The 16,282-nt window shown below is 31.2% G+C and overlaps 1 protein-coding gene across 1 annotated transcript; it reads right to left on the reverse strand.

Moving 5' to 3' along the window:
* Positions 1–2,828: 2,828 nt before the first annotated feature.
* Positions 2,829–4,099, reverse strand: LOC145193399 (uncharacterized). Its single transcript, XM_080070859.2, has 2 exons — positions 3,529–4,099; positions 2,829–3,399 (listed from the first exon to the last, which is right to left on the reverse strand). Exons 1-2 carry the CDS (start codon positions 3,873–3,875, stop codon positions 2,868–2,870), a joined length of 879 nt encoding a protein of 292 aa, XP_079926985.2. The 5' UTR covers positions 3,876–4,099; the 3' UTR covers positions 2,829–2,867.
* Between the last annotated feature and the right edge of the window lie 12,183 nt (positions 4,100–16,282).

The raw sequence follows: 16,282 nt of genomic DNA on the forward strand, positions 1-16,282 counted from the left end.
GAGTATTGAATGGGACAAACTCAGATTCTTATACAAGCATCGATGTAAGGATGTTCAAATTCCTGTAAAAAAGAGTGATAGAAACAAGAACTCAACTGACCGACTCATCCATCCTATTGCTCTATGACCGTACTGACAATTGATGTTATTGTGTTTTCGAATGTAGAAAGTAATTTTTAAAAATGTTTTTTTTTTTCTGATTTTGCAGCAATTTTTGAAGTTATGGAAAATAAAATTCCATGCTTAAATAGATAACAGTCTCTAGTACTACAGTGAGTAAAACATTCAAGCTTAATTAATGGTGTTTTTGGTGTGACTAATCATTTTTGGATAAAGTGATGCGCATATTGAATGGGACAAAATACTACCTATTGAATGAATTTAATAAAGTATTATTTACAGCTCAGCAGAGGGATGCTGCAGTCCCTTACTTTTATCCCCATGGGTAATGGGTATTATTTACACACTTTTATACTGCAATACTTTACTTAAATAAAAATAACTAAATATAATATTCTAAAATGAGAAAGTTCTACTTTGATTGAAATTTAATTAGAGTTAAAATGTTTAAAGTTAAAAATATTTTTTGTGTGGTCTCTATGTATGTATCTATATATTTAACTACATTTACAATTAATAAACTAATTTGAAAAATGATTGAATTAAATATGTTTATTTTTAATTCTTTTATGTTTGTCCCATTCAATGAGACATACTTAATGAATGGGACAAATGTCATGCTCCAATAAAACTCTCTTTTTACCAATAGCCAAATGCAAATCCAATTTTTTTGTTTTAATATATCATTGAGCAAGAGTCGGTGGTTATCAAACATATTTAAATATATATACTAAACAATTTTATCTACGTTTAAAAAGCATTTTGCAAAAACTGTCCCATTCATTGAGGTTTTCCCCTATGTTTTTCTGATGGGACTTTTAGAAAAGTTCTCTCTTTCAATTGATTCCAAATGGCTGCACACGTTTCACTAATAATTCTACTAATAGTGGAAGTAATGATTCTGTAAGTTGCATCAATAGCACACTGAGCATCTCCTGTTACAAGGAATCTAAGTATTAAGGCTAATTTCTCACTTGGACTGATAGGATCTCTCATTATAGTTATTTATTTCACAATGATAGGCGCTACAAGCGCAAGCAACTCTTCGTAAGTTGTTGGAGACAAAAATACTTAAAAAAGTATTCCTGGTCGTGCAAACATAAATCTTGTACTAATAAATGAAACTCTCCTTTCTGTAGGCGTTTGGCATAAATTTTCCTTCCCCAAAATCGTTTCTTTAACTTTTCTCGTTTCATTTGCAGTATCTTTAAAATAATTATTTTTCTACTAATCAGTATCAACTTTTTTCATATTAATGACATGTTTTCTAGTAAAAAAAAAAAAAAAAAGGCGTGCCAACTTGATAGTGCAAATTAAAATTCTGATTCGGCGAAAAAAGAGCCGCGAAAAAAATCGCGTCGCGCGAAATAATTCGCTCCGTGGAAATCCGCCTTTAGAAAGAAAATTTTATCTGCTAAAAATTGCTTAAGAAAAAAAAAGCGTTTTTAGATTTGTTTGAGAAAATATTCCCTAAAGTTTAACCCAGAGGGCTAAGTTGAGCAGCTATGTGGGGTAAGTTTAATAGTTTTAAGTCACATTAACATATTTTAAAAAAAAAAAGGAATTTAAGATATTATTATAAATTGTTAACGGTATTTAATAATGATTAATTTAAAAGTGTTTATGGGCCTTAAAATGTTCACCCAACGAAATTTTATTCTCCGTATTAGATAATGCCGTTTTATTTTTTTTTCAAACCTGCTCAACTTACCCCGACTAGATTACATGACACAAAAGTTAGGTTATAAAAAGAGCTATAATACTTAGGGAAAGATGGCTAAGTATAATCGAAAGTTAAATAAATGAGTAAAATATCAACACTTAAGTGATGCCAGATAAATGTGTTTTTAAGAATCTAAGAGAAAAACAGCAAAAAGTTTTTTTACTTTTTTGATCCAAAATCGAAGAAGTGTCCGTGCATCTCACTTGACCACGGTCCAACAACTATTTGATGCGGATTGTATTACCACTATATATATACCTATCTTTCATCCATTAGATGTTTTATCATTTGATGCGTAGTTTTTGAGATATTTTAGTTGCTCAACTTGCCCCTATGCTCAACTAGACCTGCCCTACCCTATGATTTGAAAAAATGATTTTCATAACTTAGTTTGGTCCGTGATAAATCAGAACTTACTTGTGCTCTTCGGCCCATAAAAGTTACTATTTCAAGCCTAGTCTTTTCCAGAGTCACGTTGCTCATTAAAACCTGTAGATTTTCTAAAATCTTCTTAAATCGAGTAAGAACTTAATAAACTACACAAAATGTAGCAGTCATTAACACCTTACAAATTAGCATTCTATAATAAGAATAAGTTTTGAGAAATTATCTTCGACGTTTAACAAGACTTTAAAAGACAGGAAAAACTTATCCTTACATTCTTTTTAGATAAAAGTAATCTAAATTAGTAACAATATATCATCGACTCGAACATATGATAACGTTATCGCACGGTTGCATGTAGCATATGATTATCTGTAGGAGAAATGTGTAGTGTTCTTTTTTGGAAACATAATCTTGTTACCAAGGACTCTTCTTATATTTAAAGTCATTTAATGTAAAAATGTTTCAGAACGACGTATTTTGGATAAATAATCTTTTCACGGCATTTTTGCTAATTCTTCCACGCATTTAAATATAAACGTTTTCTAACCAAAAATTGTAAGCGCATGTAATCAAAAGAAAACTTGTATTTAGGGCAAAACCAAGATTACGAGATTTTTTTTAATGTATTCTAAAATTGTTAACAATAGTCCCAATCTTTATGGTTTTTCGGACGACACTCTATTGGGCATTTCTCAATGGTAGTACTATTGTAATTTCGATAACAACCAACACAATTTTTACTGCTACGTTGTTCTGGAAAAGGTGAACTGCCAGGATAGTTTCTACATAGGTAAGAATCGTGATGCAGTGTATCTGATTTTATCAAAGGCCAAACAAGCCAGTTTAAAATGTTCTGATCGTCCCAACGAGCAACTTCTCTTCCGTTATTCCTACGTTTAACATTGATAAGAATAATTTTTAAAATTTCCTTTGCTAAGCTTCTATTTTCGCCGCATTTAAAACACCACAAACCCCCCATAATTGCTGAATTATGTTGAGGATGATCTCGCATGACATGAAAAATTTTTGAAGTGTTCATCCATGCTAGAACAGCTTGTTCTTCGCGAGAAGTTAACGGTGAATCAAGATCCCGACCACATGCGATTTGGACAGTTTCGTCAACTAATGGTAAAAATCGCCAAACCATGCCATTGACTTCTTTAAATTTACTGAAAGGAATTGATGGTATATTTAATAATGCCACGTTGCAAAAAAAAAGTTTGGGAAATTTTTTTTTATACTCTTTCTGCCTTTCAAGAGATAGCTCTGTCTGTCCGTCATGATATACTCTTACATACCATTGTGAATATAAGTGACTTCTGTCTGCTTCTTCTGCGACTGATATAACATGACTTCCGTAGCTCTTCCAGGAATTTGCCCCAAATAAAGCATAAGCAAGCACTTTTTTTTCTTTAATATTTGGCTCTTTATCTGAGCATAAACTGCTAATATTTGTCAGATGTTCATTAATACCACTTTCATTTCTTGTTTTATTTGACTCTTTTGCATTTAAATCTAAACTGTGTTTAAATCGTTTTGTAAATCTCAAAGGTTTCATTGACATTGGTATGTAATTCAAAGTAATAACAGCTAATGCTAATATAAAACACCACGCTAAAATAAAAAAAATAGTTGTCTTTTTCATTACTGCGATTTTTGAAGATCAAAGTGCAACCAAAACTTTCTTTTTGAACTCAACTTTCAAGAAAAATTTTATAAAACACTCTTCCAGCTTATTTTTCTGGATAACAATAAATACGCAAAGCGTTTGTAATTTTGCCGAAAACGGTAAAGGACGCAAAACCAAAAATTTGTGGTTTTGCGGTTCTGCAAAAATCGGCAAAATGGTAAAACTATTTATTAAGGGCACAACCTGCTCAAAATGACAACTAATATCTTAAAAAGTCCATAAGAAGCTTTTTTTCTTGGTAATTGTATAAGTGTTCAAGGTCTGAAAATTATTTTGAAATCATTCCTGAATGTTCATGAAAGAATTCAGGTTTTAAAAAAAAGCAAATTTTATTGATTCGTCATAAAGAAAGTTGAATAATCAAATATATCATCATTAAACATCTTAATGTTTTTTCTAACCTCATAATTATTTCTTAACACCTTTTTGTAATGTTTGCCATTTTAAGTGCTGGATTGCTTGAGATGGCAAACATTTCAAAAAAGCGAAATGTCAACATTACAAATTTGACGTGTCTATCCGTGGTTTGGAAACTAACTTTTTTTTTTCAGACACAGAGAAAGTAAAAAAGCATTATCTTTCTACTGCATAATTCATCTTGTAAAAATAACTGAAAAACAACATTTGATAAGAAAAATAACATTTGATCCTGTATATTTAATCAATTTTTGAAATTGATATTAGAATAAAAAGATTATTTATTGTTTAAATATTTCAGTTGCACAATCACAAAAACCTGAGCCACAGAATCTCAGTTTTGTATCATTAATTAATTCTTTTCAATTAGATGGTGCATATCTTGGATATAGAAAAGCTGACATACAAAGTGTTGATCAAGACTATACATTTATACTATCAAACTATTAGATTTCATATCTTTGAAGATGCACATATTGCACATGTCTTTGAAAATACACATGTTACACACCCATTTTTTTTTTCACAAAATGGGTGCATTTTCAGAACATTTAATGAAAATATATTTTTTGGTTAAGGGCAAAAAAAAGTTTACACAGTTTTTGTTATTTTACCTTTAACTCAGCTTGCAGCATCTATACTTAAATAAGTTAAAATACTTAATATAAGTTCTTTAACTTCCTATTTCGTTCAAGTTGTGCAACTTAATAGTTAAAAAATTCAATAATATTGAATTTTTTAACTGTTAAGTTGGATTGTGTTCATTTATTAGAAAAATTGCAGTTTGACTTTTAAAAAATAAAATCATGATGAAAACAGACAGACGAATTGTTTTATCTGATGCATGCAGATGAATCAAGCGAGATATAAAGTGAGATTATGGCTGAATTCTTTTAATGAAAAATTACACAACAAAAAAGTTTAAGAAAAAAGTACGTCAAAGAGTTTGAAGACTTGATAATTCTAACTGGCATGTGCCAAGTCTGTTACAAAATACTGAATTTGAAATTCGATAGAGATCTTTCTGGTCCACTGCCACAACTTTATGCATTTGAGAATATTCACATTCGGCATTCGACAAGTTTCAACTGTGACTGTTTCATTTACAGGTTCAAAAAATCTCTTTTTTAAACTATTTACCAGGTGAACCAAAAATGACCTACTTCAGCCTTTTATGGAAAAAACGTGCAAAAAATATTTCTCTGTAGTTCTGATAGGAGCACAATTAACTGTTAAAGAAAGGCAGCAAAAGCTTCTCAAACAGCCAATTGGAAGCTGAACAAGTTGCTTTATCAATCATTTCAAATAAGGAGGCTTGACTTTGTGGAACAGTTTGTCTGAACCAGAACACAAGTGTAAACTTGAATTCAGTAAAGCTACTCCAACCACAGTTAAAAATCTAATACATAAAAATCTCTCTCTATATATATAGTGAACGACCAAAACCTAAATTTGAGCCGAAACCGAAAGTACCGAAATTTTGGTTTCGGCTCAAATTTAGGTTTTGAAACCGATACTGAAATTTTGGCTGAAAACAATATCGAAGCAGGCTAAAACTTGAAAAATTTGGTGCTCATATAAGATTCAGGGATTTTTAACACAAAAATCCCTGAATCTTATATGAGCACCAAATTAAAGCCAAAAAAACTATACTATACAGGGTGACCGGAAAGTTCTGTCAGTAATGTGCATACTTTCCGGTCTCCCATATTTCATTATTTACAAGTGTTTATCATTAAATTTTTTATCAGTTTTGTATCAGTTTAGTACAATTGTAACTGTACAATGATGCTTATCAATTGTAACTGACTTTGTCAATAGTAACTGGGTTTGTTCTTTCTATTGTAGTCATAATGAATGTTCATCGTTTGTTGATTCAACGACATTATGAGGAAAGACTTACGGGTGCTGAAATATTCAAATTAGTAAAGGTGAATGGAATTACTGAGAGATGTGTTTATCGAACTATCCAACGGTTGCGTGAAACTGGTGGTGTTGAAGACCGTGAAAGGTTGGGTCGTCCACGAACAGTTCGTAACAGTAAGGAATCTCTTTGATACTTTTGTCAATCAAATTTTGGTTTTAATGTTGTTTAATATTTTTTCCAAAAATCTGAACTGCATGAAGATATTACGCGTTTAAATCTTTCTTTGCCAATTTGGATATTATATTTTCGGACCTTGTACTCTGTGACTGTGCAAATATATTTTGCATAATTGAAAAAAATCCAGTGTTCTCAACAGAGGTAGTTCTCATCACAGAAATAGTTTTATATTTAAGATGTTTACCAGCTTTTTACACAGGTTCCAATCGTTTAAAGTGAACTCAATACCGCTGGAAGGACGGATGAGCAGTGTGGTAGCTATTGCAGATTTAAAGTACAGAAATCTTTTAATCATCTAATAAGTTGAATTTCAGCGTGCTGGGACATCACTTTTGAGTCCAAGCCTGTCAAAATTGTTCATCTGAATGTCTTGTTGTTTGTAGAGCGCAGCAAAGAAGGAGTTTGAATAAGAAGCATGAGTGCAAGGCTTTCGAGATTTTTCTATCAAACTTTCAACACTCTTGAGTGAAAAAAGTCCTTTTTTGATCACACGTTGTAGTAAACGATTTAGACACCCAGAAGACTTGTAAAAAGACTATAGTTCCTTGAAAGCTGATTTTTTAGATTTGCTGTAATTTCTCTTAAGCAGACTGTGATTTTGTCTTTTAGCTCCCAATCTTTCGCAACATTTTTAAGTCTTTGAAAAATGTTTGAAGCAGTATGTTTGTCATCAAACTAGGAACATGACAGGCAGAATTTGATCCGCTCCTATTTGTCTGAATCGAAGTGTGCCATCACGCTCAAATACTGTGAGGACGGAAAATGAGAATATTATAAACATCACCTTCAAGTTTTACCCGACTCAAACACACTACATTCGAACGAAGAAAAGAGCGAGTCAACCAAAAACACCAGGTGGACACATGTCTAATGACATGAAAAATGAATAAGTCCCACCATTAAGGATTAAAACTGTTTTCGCAAACACGAATTGAAACACAATGATATGATTTTAATTAGTAAAGTTCTAGAAAGTTTTGTAGCCATTCTGATATAAAGACTAATAAAAAGAAAACTTGTAATACCTGTTGTAGAATACCATGACTCAGAACTTAAAATAAAAGTACAAAACTTGAAGAAAAAGAAATCCATTGTCTGTAAGAGAATTCGAAAGAACATCTGCGTTTAGATAAAAAAGGAACGATCGAGAAAATCTGAGGAAAGAGAAGAGATTTTTTTGGCTTTTTTTTGGGAGATTTTTTTAGGAAAGATTTTGATGAAGTGTTTTATTTTAAAGAGAGTTTTGAAGATGTGTTTAGAAAGAGTTTTAAGAGATGTTGAGTAATTCTCTAAGTTAGTAGTGTTGTTAAAACGCTTTTCCACATTAGAGGATTTCAGAGGATTTGATTAAGAATTTCCTCGAGCAATTTAATGTCTTTCATGAGTTGACTGTCCAACTGATGATAAGTAGAAAAATCCAACTATTCTACAAATTTTGCTAATAAATGCAAAAGAATTGATTGATTATGAGTAGCTGATTTTACTCAATATTAAAGTTTAAGAGTACAACAGCGGTGGATGATATTGCCCTTGAGTAAATACCAAACATAAGTTGATGAAGCCAGATCCAGGAGCTGTCTTAAATTGTTTCCATCTTCAATAATAAACCTTTGCATTAAACAATCTTTTTTTTTTCTAAAAGCTGTATCAAGTGGAAGTCGAAAAAGCTGTATCAAGTGGAGGTCGATTAAAAAAATGTGGTCAACGTAGAAACTGATGCTTTTTTCTGTTATTGGTGTTTCCAATCTCCTTTTTTGTAGTAGCTGCTCGACAAACAGTTGCCTCTCCGTGTAAATAATTTTATAGATAAAGTCAAGTTTTTGAACAAAACATTTTTTTTGCATTCTCTCAGTTTACATAGCCAAGATTTTTCACAATTTTAAAAGTATTCTCTAACTTTGTAGCAACTAAAAAAGTAGGAAGTTTAATATTATTACTACAAAAGCTAAATTGAAAAATTGATTGAAAAGTTTGAAGGAAAAAACAACTGGTTTTTTTCAATTTGCGTTACTAATCGGTGCTTCGCGGTGTTACTGTCACTAATCGGCACTTTAACACGCACTCAGCAAAAAGTCAATTTATAATAATAACACATTACGTTTTAAGGCCATTAACCGCTGAGGTTTTAAAAATAGTTTTTTTTATCAACTTCTTAGCGATGTATTTAAAAAAAAAAAAAACTAAAAAACTGAGAAATGGTTAAAAAAACTCGAATCATTTTTTTCAAATCAAAGGAGCACTTGATTCGCAGAACCCTATTATTATTATTATATATATCTTAGCTTATTGTATAATTTTATACCTGGTAGCCTTAAATGTTTTTGTTTATAAAATGAAAACGACACAAGATTTTTGCAAAACTTTTTTTTTTTAATTTGTTATGTCACTTTTTCAACAGGTTTGAAATATGGGGAAACATATTTTTTCCATCAGACGTCACAACTCCTAGAACCGTGACTTGAACTTGGTGGTTAGTTTTTAAGTTTCCTTTCACATCAGCACTTAGGGATGTACCGACCATTATTTTGTTAACGATCTTAACCTCAAAACCGCTGCTTTGGCTGCTTAATTCTTCTTGGCAATGGCTCACAATTGCAATCAGTTTCCCAATCAAAAATTGTAGATTTCTTATCTCATGTAATTTGAAGCTTGCAAATATCATTTATAGAATTCAAAATGCAAGCTCCCATCCATGTACATGGTGCAATGTGGACTCAAGTTTTCTTTCCAGCTGTGACACTCTGAAGAAACCTGGATATTTGATGAACTTTTACCAAGCATTCCAGAGATCTGATAGTAGTATCAAGAAGGTCTAAGCTTCTGGCAATGTAATTCATTAGCCAACTATCTCTGGTTCAGCCAAATGATTGATTTTATAGCTTATACCCCTGTGGAGTTGTATGTATGGAGTTGTAAATTTATAAAAATGATTAACCACGCCGAGAAGAATCTCGGCGTGGTTAATCATTTTTATAAATTTTGCTGTTTTTGCAGTCAGGCGATCATTGTTACAAATTCATCAACAACCTGGACCTTCTTTAACAGCATTCTGAAAAAGACTATCTTCCAGGTGTTTGGTTTTATTGAAAACATTATTCAGTTTAAAAGTTCATTCTTAGAATTGCAAATATGCAATATTACACCAAAGGTATATGCTGTTTTTCACATCAAACAGTTTTTTGATATGAAGAGACTATCCCTTAGTGTATTTGGCGAATAGCAGAAAAGCTAAAATAAGTTTTAAAAAGTTTTATATTCTAATTATATGGTAACACAAACTATTTAATAATGACCATAACCATATGTCTCTCCCTCTTCTAATTTATCTTTATCATTATACCCTTTTCTCATGGCTCTGAGCTTTTTACGTCTTTTTTTTAACACAGTCTTCTGTAATATGGTCCGATTGTTTAACACGATGAATATCTTTATTTTGACTTCCCTCAGTAGTATAAAAACCACAATTTACACCTAGTTTAGTAAACACAGGAAGTAGTCCTGTAGCACCGTCATTATAGTTAATAACTGCAGAAGCAAGAATCTTTAATTATAACTCAATTTAAACTGAAGGAAGACTGACAAAAAAGTAACTACCGTCCTTCAGGAGCTCTGCTTTGAGAACAATTTTAGTGGTTTCAACGTACAGCTTAAAGCTTTAAATAATATTTAAGGAGAAGCCAAACGTCTTGAGAATTGTTTAGCAAAAATTTAAAGTTAATCGCTTTTTTGGTTAAGGAGATGTTGGAGAAAAAGCGTTGCTAAGGTCGTTGCTATGAAGCAAGAACCAACTGCTCTTTAAAAAAAGGGCAAATTTGATTAAAATTAAGAAGATTTTTAACTTTTTGCAAAACGCACATTGAAATAGGTAGATGTAAGAATTCAAAACATTAATATTGGTATATTTCTAAATTTTATCAAAAATAGCCTTTTTTTTACTCTGGTACCACCTTAAATGTTGTCTATGTTCGGTCCCTCATATATTACGGCGCGGCTATGATAAGATGCGCGGTTAGAGCATCAAACGTTTCAATAACAATATTTAACGCATATAGTAATAACAACAATAATATTAATAATCGAAATGCAAACAAAAGTACTTACTACTGGTTCTTCTTCTCTTACTTATTTCTTAATAAATATTCTCAAATATTCTTATCAATATATATTCCCTTAATATTAACTCATGCAAATATCAATAAATAATAACGCGTATTTAAAGTTACTCAAATATCTTTTCTTACCAATTCTTCTCGTAAGTTTTCCTTTAAAATCTTCATAAATATTTCTCATAAAATTCTCTTTAAAAATCCTTTTCTCATAAATTCCTCTTTTGAATCTCTTAAAACTCTTTTTTCATAAAATCTTTTCTTTAAATCTCTTTAAAACTCTTTTCTCATAAAATCTTCTTTTAAATCTCTTTTCTCATAAAATTCTTTTTTAAATCTCTTACTCTACCTTAACCATCTCTTAACCCTCTTAACCAATTCTCTTCTTTTTTTTGAGCTTTTTATAGTTTTCGGCTGTTTACCGTTTTAAAACTTATTCATCATTTATTTATACTAGCAAAAAGCAACCCGTAATACACACGGCGATCTTCTTTTTGACTTACTAATAAATTTTTCGAGATCGTCCGTGTTTTATTCGGTCTTATTTTTATAAGATTTTTCATTCCGTAATTTCAAGGCCTTCTCAAACAGGCTACAACAGCTCATTTTCCGTAAAAATAGCGAAGGCCAACTTTTTTTACGGTTAAAATTATTTTTTATCCTTGCTTTTGTAAACAAACTTCAGAAACAAATAAAGAGCTTTATTAGAACAAAACATTTTGATTAAATTTCGGAAGCAAATATTGTAGAAATTTTTTTTACGTTTATAAATAAGTTAATTACAATAAAAATTTAAAGAGTTTAGCTAAAAATGACTAAATCTCATTTTTATAACTATATGTTTATTGTAGCTGTTTAACACTTGTAATACAAATAATAAACTTTTTGATAAAAACAAACAAATATGCTAACTTTATTTTATTAAAATTATTTTAACTTTTTTTAACTCAAAGTATTTTATTTTGAAGTTGAAAGTTTTACTTGTTTTATTAAACATTCCTTCCCAAAATCTTCAGAGTGTTTTTTACAATAATTGTTTAAAGAAATGTTTGCTAAAATGCAGCAAACTTTTTTAATTGAAATTTACTATTGCAGTTAATAAAAATGTCAATTAATCCTCTCTTGCACAACAATGGTGAAACTTTATTCACAAGTGTCACTTCAAATATAAAAAAACAATAAATAACAAAATAGACTAAATTGTCAGAAGGTTCTCTTAGTCTTCCCCTGTTCAAAGAACTAATCAAAGTTCCATTTTCTTGAAACATATCAAAGGTGTCTGTTTCTTCTAAAATTGAATGTAATTCCGGAAGTTTGTAAGCAATAAAACCTGAAATATATAAAAGCCCTTTTTTGCATTCATTTGGCAACTGAGCCTCAAAATTTTCACATATTGACATATTAAACTACACATCAAGTTCACAGTTATCACAATGGTGGTGAGCAGGAGGAAATATTGTAAAATCTGCTTGTTCGTCTATCAAATTACAAGTTTTGTCGATTCTAAATTTTTGAATAACATTTTTGCACAGTTATCAGATATGTGCCACCTGACCCTTGCTGATATTTCCTAAACTGTTTTTCTAGTGCATCTGATTGCATTTGTCCTAGCAATACATAAGATACACCGCAATTCAACAAATACTTGGCACAGCTTGCTAATCTTTTCAAAGTTTTTTGCAAAGCACTCACAGTATCCATTGTTAACTTTTTCTCTCTTAATTTTGAATTTACGCATTTCAAATTTTCAGCAAAATAAAAAATATAGTTCTCTAAGAAATCTATTTGCTAATCATTGACTGAAGTAATAGGCTTTCTTCGAATATCATTTAATCTAATATATAGACCTTTTGCTTTACTGTTGACAATAAGTCATCACTTAACAACTGTTCCAATAAAAAGTGCAGTATCTTTAGCTTCAGGAATTTTTACACGTAATGCTGCAACTGTTTCATCACAAAAAACTTTTAGAACTAATCCATAATTTTGTCGTTCAATTGGTTTTGGTGACTTGATGCCTAATATAACTTGCTCGCTTAGAATTTGTTTCATTATTAATAACATAACTAACAGCATTCTCCAGTTGAGAATAATATTTAATAATTCCTTTGTTTAAAAAAGAAAATAAATATCTTCAGAATCTTCTAAAGTTATATATATTGAAAACTTAGGTACTGGTCCACAGTAAAAACACCAAGTTTTTTATAACGAAACAAAATACAGAAAGAAATTATGTCTTTATTTATTTGAACAAAATACAGACACGCAATTATTTCTTTAAAGTTAAATAATTTTGCAGACCTGGAATCTCGTGACGTATTCGGCTAAAAGTTCTAAAAAAAGAGTGATTTTTTAAATAGTAAATTCTACATAATAAAAATAACAAACCTTTCTCTTTCTATTTTTCTTAATAAAACAGGTCTTATATTTCCTAATTGTCAAAAAAAAAATCAAAATTCCTTTGTTCCTTCGTGTGTATTTTCAAATGCCCCCGAACGTCGGTAATCTGCCCCCGAACGTCGATAATCTTAAAAGTGAATTTTATTTGCATGGTTTCGTCAAAAAAACATTTTTTTTTTTTGAAAACAAAAGAACAACGTTCTGACTATATAACGCACAAGTTTTTGTTTACAAAGTAAGGTGAATTCGCATTGTATAAAACATTTTAACCGTCTGGTCAATAACCGGGTACCCGGGTATCCATTCCAGTTTTCAAAGTAGAATTTGTTAACTTCCCTTTAAAATATTTTTATGACTGCTCGGATCCCCAAAGTTGAAGTAGTTTGACACCACTTTTTCGTCAAAATTTTTTGGAATCAATCATTCAATAGCAGTTATTAACTATCAAACTCGATACCTCCTCCGTTCAATAACCGGGTACCCCGGTACTCACTTAAGTTATTATAAATGAAAGCTGGGTTTATACACAATAATAAGACTGTTTATTAAAGTATTTTTTTTATTTAAACACATTGCCATAAAAAGTAACAAAGAAGTTAATTATTTAACACACTCCTCACATGTCGTGGTTGAAACACAATGCTCATCACAAATAGGGAACTTACATATCGAACATGATTTTCGAGTTTTGCGACGTTTTTTAAATTCGCTGGTGAGACAAACGTGGCATACCCCAGTAATCTTTTTCCTTCTGGTTGAATCGAGTTGTGCCTGGGGTTTAGAAGATTTAGATGCTGTTTGTTGCACATATGGATTTATTGCTCGACCAAAAAAACTTTCAATTGCCACTTTCGTAGTAAACTGTCTCATGATTTGTGGATTATGCGAAAGTTTTTCAACAAACGGATTACACAGCTCTCTGCCCAGTTGCCGATAAAACAATCGTCGCTCATATGATTTTTTTGGAAGCACTTTATTATTCTCATAATAAAGGAAATATGCTGCAAGGCAGGTAACATCGAGAATATTGTAGAAAAATGCTAGAGGCCTCTTTGAGTTAATCTTTTAGTAGTGTATCTACCAAGCATTTTATCCATTGTGTCAACAGCAGCTTTTGACCAGTTGTAAAATTCAATAATTTCTGGTTTTTTCTTTGCATCATCACCGATCTTTGCTACCTGATGCATTGATGATAGCATAATCATTGCTTTGTTTTTTTTGGGCACATAACTACACATGGTTACTTTTTCATGAAAACCAAACACGGTGGATAGTTCTTCTCGTGTTTTCAATGCAGTCATTGCTGGTGGAATGCATGTCTTATTTTTCTTTAAAGTGCCAACAATTGTTAGATCCCAGGATAGTAAAGATTTTGCCAATGACAGAGTAGTGAAGTAATTGTCCATTGTAATGTTTCTACCGGATCCTTTGTATTGTACTACCAAGTCTTTTACAACTCTCTCACCAACATTTTTCTCACGACCGGCACTTGATTTTCCAGTGTAAATCTGACCTGTGAGGGGATACGAGTTTTCTGCATCACATATCCACCATACTTTGATTCCATACTTGGCTGGCTTTGATGGAATATATTGAGTGAACTTAGTTCGACCCCGATATGTGTAAAGTTGCTCGTCGATGGTCAGGTGCTCTGTTGGGTTATAATGTTTTGCTACATTACTATTAAGCATTGTCAAAATGTCTCGTATTGGAGCAGCTTTATCAATCTCCATGCGTTGAGTACGAGTATTAGCATCATCAAATCGAATAAAACGAATGATGTTCCAAAAGCGATTGATGCCCATTGTTGCACGATACAATGGATATGAGTACGACTGCCACATATCCTTTGTATTGTCAGTATTTGAGTTGTTAGCACCAGAGGTTATCAAAATAGCCAGGAATGCATAAAATTCCTGAAGTTCAAGATTTTGCCACACTAGTTGTTTTTTAATTGGATTTTTTTCATTATATGTTTTATATGTTAAGTTTGCTTTTTTATTCGTATGACGTATAATGATATCAGCCATTTCTGGAGTGAAAAATAATTTGAATGTGTCTAGAATTGACAGCATGTTCGTATTTCTTTTAGGCCCACACCTCTGTCACACAATATTATGCCTTGCAACTTGATGTTCACTTTTTGGTATCTCAGCCCACTTAGTACCATCTTTTGCTATCATAGTTGGCCCACTAACTGACGTTTCTAATTCACTTTCTTCATCTTCTTCTTCATCATCTTCTATTTCACTTTCTTCATCTTCGCCGAGTGCATTCTCATCAACTTCTTATAAAAATATACATAATATATAAAACATTATATTTCAAAATCATTGTTGCATAATAGAAAATAGAATTGTAAATTACCAGTATCATCAAAATCTGAAGCTGCCACTTCACTCTCTGGTAAAAAATCATCATCGTCACTATCCTACACGTGGCCATTGCCAGACTCTTCACCATCAAATATTTCGAATACATTTCTATTGAAAAAAGTTTTCAGTTTATTATTTTATTTTTTGATTAAAAGTACAAAACAATTTATTCAAAAATAAAACAAGGAAATTACTCATTACCGTTGAAAACCTAATTTATCCATCGTATTTCCATAACTCCATCCATCATCCATTGTATTATCCATTACTCAATACGATTATTTACTTATAGTATTATTACTTTCTAATAAAGAAAAAAAAACTTCTCTTTTTCACAATAAACTTTGAACATTATAGTTTTGTTCTTTTCACTACACAGTTGGTGGGTACCCGGGTATCCGGTTATTGAACGAATGGTGAAATTTTGGTTATTGACCGTACGGTTAAATAGGTTACATGGAGTTGTTTCACTATTTCGTAATTTCCAGATCCACGGATATTAGGAAAATCCATAAACGAAAGATCGCCGTGACGGGTTATGGTTGGTCTGTTAATTTATAGTGGCTGTTTTCCACAATTTAAAGTTGCGAAACCTTAACTAATACCCTTTTAGAATAACACTTTTAAATTGAAAAAATGAAACCATCTGTAAAATTAAAATAAAAAGTATGCGGAGGTAAAATAATTTACCAATTATTTAACATTATTTATGTAATTTACAACTGACATAGGTCATATCAGTGTAAAGCAGAACCATTTTCCTCGACATTGCTAAGTTCAAAACAATACGTTTTTTGTTAGTGACACAGAATAATAACACTTCATCATGCTTTAAATTGACGAAAAAGTAAAGCTAAATTCTTGTTATATTTCTTATAACACAAACTTTAACTAATATTAATATAAAGCGAACGTAAATTATACGAGTTAATAACTTTTTGGTATCCCCTTGATACATGT

The sequence above is a fragment of the Hydra viridissima genome, unplaced genomic scaffold (genome assembly GCF_058129835.1).
Source record: "Hydra viridissima isolate aposymbiotic clone 2 unplaced genomic scaffold, HvirCarnegie_v1 scaffold_15, whole genome shotgun sequence".
NCBI classification, from domain to species: domain Eukaryota; kingdom Metazoa; phylum Cnidaria; class Hydrozoa; order Anthoathecata; family Hydridae; genus Hydra; species Hydra viridissima.

What these genes read in the sequence shown, in the direction of transcription:
- LOC145193399 (XM_080070859.2), bottom strand. Translation starts at nt 3,875, where the DNA reads ATGAAAAAGACAACTATTTTTTTTATTTTAGCGTGGTGTTTTATATTA. An exon ending in AGTCACTTATATTCACAATG is followed by an intron (nt 3,400 to 3,528) that starts GTATGTAAGAGT and finishes AATTCCTTTCAG; the next exon opens with TAAATTTAAAGAAGTCAATG.